The 6,224-nt window shown below is 29.6% G+C and overlaps 1 protein-coding gene across 1 annotated transcript; it reads right to left on the bottom strand.

Annotated features, from left to right (window-relative positions):
- Positions 1-966: 966 nt before the first annotated feature.
- Positions 967-3,324, bottom strand: LOC112797306 (probable phosphopantothenoylcysteine decarboxylase). The gene is made up of 3 exons (XM_025840157.3): positions 3,288-3,324; positions 1,862-2,197; positions 967-1,507 (listed from the first exon to the last, which is right to left on the bottom strand). Exons 2-3 carry the CDS (start codon positions 2,195-2,197, stop codon positions 1,232-1,234), a joined length of 612 nt encoding a protein of 203 aa, XP_025695942.1. The 5' UTR covers positions 3,288-3,324; the 3' UTR covers positions 967-1,231.
- Between the last annotated feature and the right edge of the window lie 2,900 nt (positions 3,325-6,224).

The raw sequence follows: 6,224 nt of genomic DNA on the forward strand, positions 1-6,224 counted from the left end.
TTTATTCATTTATTTAACTATCAATTTATTTATAATGTATAAAAAATATCAAATAATGACAGAATAAATTCGTGACATATTAGATAATGTCTAATATTACCACATAAATATTTTAATGAAATTGTTATTTTATAATTTTTCTATCCCATCACTTTTTTCTTCTTATGAAGTGTTTAATCATACCTTTTATTTATTTATTTTTGGTAATTACCTTTTAATTTTTTTGTTCTTTATTTCTATATAAGTTACTATATGCCTTTAATATAATGTTATTTTTCTTTAATAGATTTCTATTTTTATCTCTCTTACTCTTTCTCTTTATCTTTACTAATATTTTTTATAATTATTTAAAAAAAATGTTTGATTACCATATTTTTTTACTTTAGTTTACTAAACAATTTACTCATTATATATTGGATGATAAATTCCTAAAACACTATAATGTATGATGTTTTTAAGTTTTTTTTTTATCTAATTGTATTTATCAATTATATATGTTGTTTTTTGTCACTTATATATCATATTTTTTTAATAATTTATATTTTTAATATTTTATAGTTGTAATAATAATGTTAAAAATACATTATATCATGATTCATGAAAAGATGACTATTATAGTTCATTATTGAAATATTATACATATTTGCATTATTACATTCATTTTCACGCTATAATATTTAAGTTTGGTAAACATATATATTACATGATAAATTCTTTCAAACACTAAAATTTATAATGTCCTTACAATTTCATTTAGATTTAATATTATGTTTTGAGATTTTTTTATTAAATAATTTTTATATATAAAAATTAATTTCGCTCAACGCAAGGGCAATTGAATCTAGTTTAAATTAATTCATCTGCTAAGATGCCATTTGAAGCTGGTTTGTTCCTCTAATCACATTCAGAATTTTTAATTCTATATAAAAAAAATTAACATTTGAGGTCATTCTATAGAACTGCAAAGAATCAAAAGAATTTTACAATTTCATTCCTAATGACGCAAACTAAACACATACAGTTATACACTAACAGGAACAGAAGAGACTACAGAGTCCCAACCCTATATACAACAACTATGATCACACTTGATGTATGAGATAATACAAAAATTGATAGAAAGAATGATGCAACAACACAAGATCAAGAGGCCATAAGAATCAACCATGGAAATTATAATAAGCAACATATCCCATATTTACACCCACATTTCTCAACATAAATGCCAAACTTAACCCGGTTTCTTCTGCATCTTTGCATTATAGTAGAACCTCACATTGTAGTAGATACTTTCAGGCTCAGCCATGGCTCCAGTGGTATGCCCCGAAGCTGTCTTCTGTGGGGGGATGATATTCATTCCAAGGTCATTAATGGCAGCGAGATGCTGATCAGTGAAAGGGTTTTTCCATGTTGAAGTTCCCATGGATGGTGCAACAAAGAGTGGCTTGCTGTAGTCCCAAGCTCTTACAACACATGTGAGCAAATTGTTACTGAACCCTCCAGCAATCTACATTTTGCGAGAACCACCAATTTAATCCTTAAAAGATAATAATATTGACATGTACACCATCAAAAGATAATATTTTTCTTGAGATACTCCCAATAATCAATGTGCCCACAAATTAGTCCCCCAAAAAGAAGCGTATAACAAATTAATCCTTAAAATATCAATTTCCTACAAATTAGTCCCTAAATCATTCTTTTGTTGACACTAAGAAAGTCTATCAGCAATAACATCATTCATCAGTGACCTACCATAGACCAATATAATATCTTTTAGGAACTAATTTGTCTTTTTTTTTAACCATGTTACTTTGTACATAGGGAAAATGCGAGAAAAAATAAATCTGAGTTTGATTACCTTAGCAAGAGTATCTGCTGATAATGGGGCAATGACCATGATTTCAGCCCAGTTAGCAAGATCAATATGAAGAACTGGATCACCCAATCTTCTCCAACTAAGCAGTTCATACTCATCAGTATATACAGGCACAGCTTTGGGAAATTCAGTAACAAATTTCTGAGAGGCTTTCGTGACAACTGCCCTTACTTCCGCCCACTGTGAGAAACATTTGCAAAGGACTTCAAATTTTACAGCAGCTACACATCCGCAAGCAGCAAGCAGAACTTGAGGCTTCCTTGGAGCGACATGTGCTGCTTCGAATCTCCTTGGAGTAGAAGGCGGAATTACAGACATCTGTTTTCATCGAAAGATTCCAACAATGTGGTTTTCATCAGTATCGGTAATACTAGGGAAACAAAAGAAAACAGCCATAGCGACAATTAATGAATACTAAATACGGCAAGTTATGACTGTTTTTGGCTAATTTTCTTTGGTTACCAAACGTTTCTGCATCAATATATACAGGCAAAGCTTAAGACAGACAAATAAGGCAGGTTCATTAAAACCAACATTACATGAGAGGAAGCACATAAAGGATAAGCAAGATTAACTCTTCTTACAATTTAATAGGATAAGCACATGTTCATTAATATGGGAGAAATCATAAACCATTGATCTGGAATTAAAGGAATGATGGTAAATTTCTGTTGAGATTTTAATGGAATTATATCTAGTGCAAACTTGATATTGACATTTCTAGCATCAACACAGGAAGATTCTACCAGAAAATAAAATGAGCATCAAATCATAAATCTTCATAAATTTGAGGGCAACTCCCTGATGAAAGAATCTATCTCCCTCTCACATAAAAAGGAATATACAAGGGGGGGAAAAATAAATTGAAGCATACACCATGGAAGCATACAGTTCCACACCTAGTGTTTTCTTTTTTTAGTACGCTTTTTGAAAAAAAATGGTGTGTTTGGTAATTTTTCTTAAAAGTAAAAACAAAAGCGCTGCTAAAATGAATATATATATATATATATATATATATATATATATATATATATATATATATATATAAAAGCTAAAATTTTATCATTTTAGAAAAGATCTTTTATTAAAAAAAAATTAGCATGATAAATATAATAAATAAAAGATACTTTTCCATGAGCTATCCCAACATAAATTATTTTTACCTTTTTAAAATATCTTTCAAAAAGAATCACATTTTTTTAAAAAATATTCCCCCAAAGAAGCACCGAGTTCATGCAGAGAACGAGCGCATCCATGATCACCAGAAGAAGAAAGAGAGAACTTAAAGTTGAACGGAATGCGCATTGATATTCAATCAAACATTGCAAGATGTGCATGATCCATGATTGAAAATGCCAAAAAGATTACAAATTCCCACAAAGAAGAAGAAGAAGAAATGAAGAATTACCTTTATGAGCTTGCTCTCTTTGAAGACTGAAGATTCTCTATCTGAGTTTTTCAGCACTCACAATCAGAATAAGCCACTCCAAGCACGCGCTTTTTTTAAATTTTCTGAGAACAACCTACTAATCTAATAGCGAGATTTTTATTTTTATTTTTATTTTTCGTTGAACCTAGAAAATTACAAAACCCAAATTAAGCCCAAAGCCACGGGAAAAAGTTAAGCCTCTAACAGTCTAACGTCCTAACTCCTAACTACCCAAGATATCCTCTCTGTTTTTCTTTTTTCTTTTCTTTTTTTTTAAAAAAAGCTACTTAATAGTTAATATAATACAAAAAGGATTGTGAAAGATTTGGTTCACAATACTTTCATATATAATTTTTTTGATATTTCAAAAATTAAACGTAATATTATTTACTAATAGAATCATTATTTTAATTAATCTCATATTTATTAATATTGGTACATGTTTTCGTACCTTGTACGGGATAATATATAAAATTATATTAAAAAATTTATTAAAAAATTAAATAATATATAGTAATTGTTATTATAAATATTTTATAAAATTATAATTAAAATCAAACTCTTAAATTTTTTAATATTAAAATATTAAAAATAATTAGTATTTATCTTAATCAATTTGAATTTGTTAAGTGATCATCTCACTCGTCCGCTTAAACAACTATTAGCATGTTCTTGATGTGGTTCAGGCTCCATGAGAATTTTTTATTTTTTGAATCATTGTTTGAGTATTTTAGTCAATTAAATAGATTTTGATACAGGTGCAGTAATAAGACACTTAAATGTCAACTTGTTTCCTGGAAGTAAACATTTCATCACTTGTGAATATATGCCATAGTTTACAAATAGTTTTAGTAGTCTTATTGCTTGATTAACATTTCTTTCTCAAGTATGCTTGCATCGCCAACTTAACTTATTATAAAGAAACTTTTAGAAATAAGTATTAGTATAAGTGTTTAACATTTTAACTATAAGATTAAGTCAGCACTAACCAATAGTTGCATAATACTTTTCTATGTTACTTACTGTTAAGGATGATTTTCTATCCTAATAAAGATGTACATGAAAGTACTCTTGGAGTATCGTATTAATACTTAAATTATAGAAATATTATTAATATAATATTTTTATGTATATTTAAATTATCCATTAATAATAAGAAAATACGATTTATATATATATCTAGAAAATGTTGCAAAAGTTTATATAACCAATAATTCTGTGCTATTTCATTTTTATTGTGCCATTTTATGCTCTACATTAGCTATGATAGTTCAATTAGATTCAACACAATCTAAAGATACCTTATGCTCCTAACTCCTACCGCAAGAGTACCTTTCTTCTTTTCTTTCTTTCTTTTTTCTTTTTTCCTGCTTCATTGGATTTCCAATTTGATCCTGGAAAAGTGAAGGAGGCAAAAGGTTGTGATATACCAATAAATCTCTCTACAACCACCGAATATTTCAATTAAATAATTTGTTTCTGCTGTAAAGGAAGCAGATAGTCAAAGGTAACATAACAGAAGTTTTTTTTGTGTTGACTCTATTTATTATTTGAATTTTTGTATAATGCCTCCTACTTTTTCCTTGTCTCCATCTAATATACTCTTCTCTGTCTGAAACGCAGAGTTTAATATTGCAAGAATTCATAGATATGGTAATGCAAGCATTCAATAAAACCTAGTGCAAAGATGCAGTGGTTTCAAGCACCTTGTGAGTGCTTGGAACAGCACACACTTCATCCATTTTAGATGGGTAATTGCAATAGAATTTCTCATCTCTAGTTTAAAAAGTTATAGCATGCAAACTTCAGTTCCCACGCTGTAGTGAAAAACTTAAATTGATTAAATATATGTATATAAACACAATTCTAGCTCCATTGGTTTGGTTGATGCTTTCATCTTTTTCATGAAACAAATGTTCTCTTTTCTAATTTGTCAGCATTAACAGCATTGTCACATTATGATTCTTATGGCAAAACTTGTCAACTTTTATTCTATACAGGTTTCTCATTATCCAGAACCTGAAATTCAATATGGCTTTTTTCTCTGAAATTGCTGAATCTATGACTGGGATCCTTCATTCAAGTTTCATGATCAACCATCTCCAATGAAAGCCACTTGTATAGAGAATAACGTAGGAAAATTTTCATTTGCTGCCTAACTCGATGGAGCTTTGTAGAATGTGAAAAGCTAGATAGCTTTATGGGTCGTAAACAAGATAACTAATAGCAGCTGATGGTAACACCTGAAACTTATAAACAATGAATATCAAAAGACAAGAATGAAAAAAGCTTGACACACATGGGCTAAGATTCAAAACTCAACTTTCACAGCGAGGTTAACAATTCAAGATCAGAGTGATAACTCTAATTTTTTGCTCAATTTTCCTAATTACTAATTCAATTAAATTTAATGTGCACCATAAGAGATCATAGCTGCAATAAGCTGGGAATTAATCCAGCATAAAGTGCAGGAACACCTCCTTGTTCAACAATCTTGACACAAGTTGCCATCGGGTTCAACCTTGTTGCCCGAACTTGCATTTGAAGCTGTCTCCTCCCAACTTCAAAGGGGTATGTAGCAAACTGTGTATGATCTTCAAATCAAAATCAAAATAACAAAAAAAGAGAAACAGCAATTGGAAATGTAGCTTTCAATCTTGTCAAACCAAAAATCGAAAAGGAAAAATATTAATAGTAAAATGCACGATAGCTTTCTTAGAGCAATGAATCAGTGAATTTGAATAGCTTACACCGCCGCATCAACAACGCACACTCCACTTTATGTCTTGCAGGTTGGTGGAACATGGTATCATGCTGCTTCATTTTATTAGATTGATTATCTCAATACACACTGTCGTTCTTAAAATTTTAATACAACTCACAGTAGGAAATTTTATCTCAATACATTTATAAGTT

The sequence above is a fragment of the Arachis hypogaea genome, chromosome 4 (assembly GCF_003086295.3).
Source record: "Arachis hypogaea cultivar Tifrunner chromosome 4, arahy.Tifrunner.gnm2.J5K5, whole genome shotgun sequence".
Lineage (NCBI taxonomy): Eukaryota > Viridiplantae > Streptophyta > Magnoliopsida > Fabales > Fabaceae > Arachis > Arachis hypogaea.

Bases quoted from the DNA above. Each gene is read 5' to 3' on its own strand.
- LOC112797306 (XM_025840157.3), bottom strand. From the start codon at position 2,197: ATGTCTGTAATTCCGCCTTCTACTCCAAGGAGATTCGAAGCAGCACAT. The intron at 1,508-1,861 runs GTAATCAAACTC...CGCAAAATGTAG, and splicing joins CAGCAGATACTCTTGCTAAG to ATTGCTGGAGGGTTCAGTAA.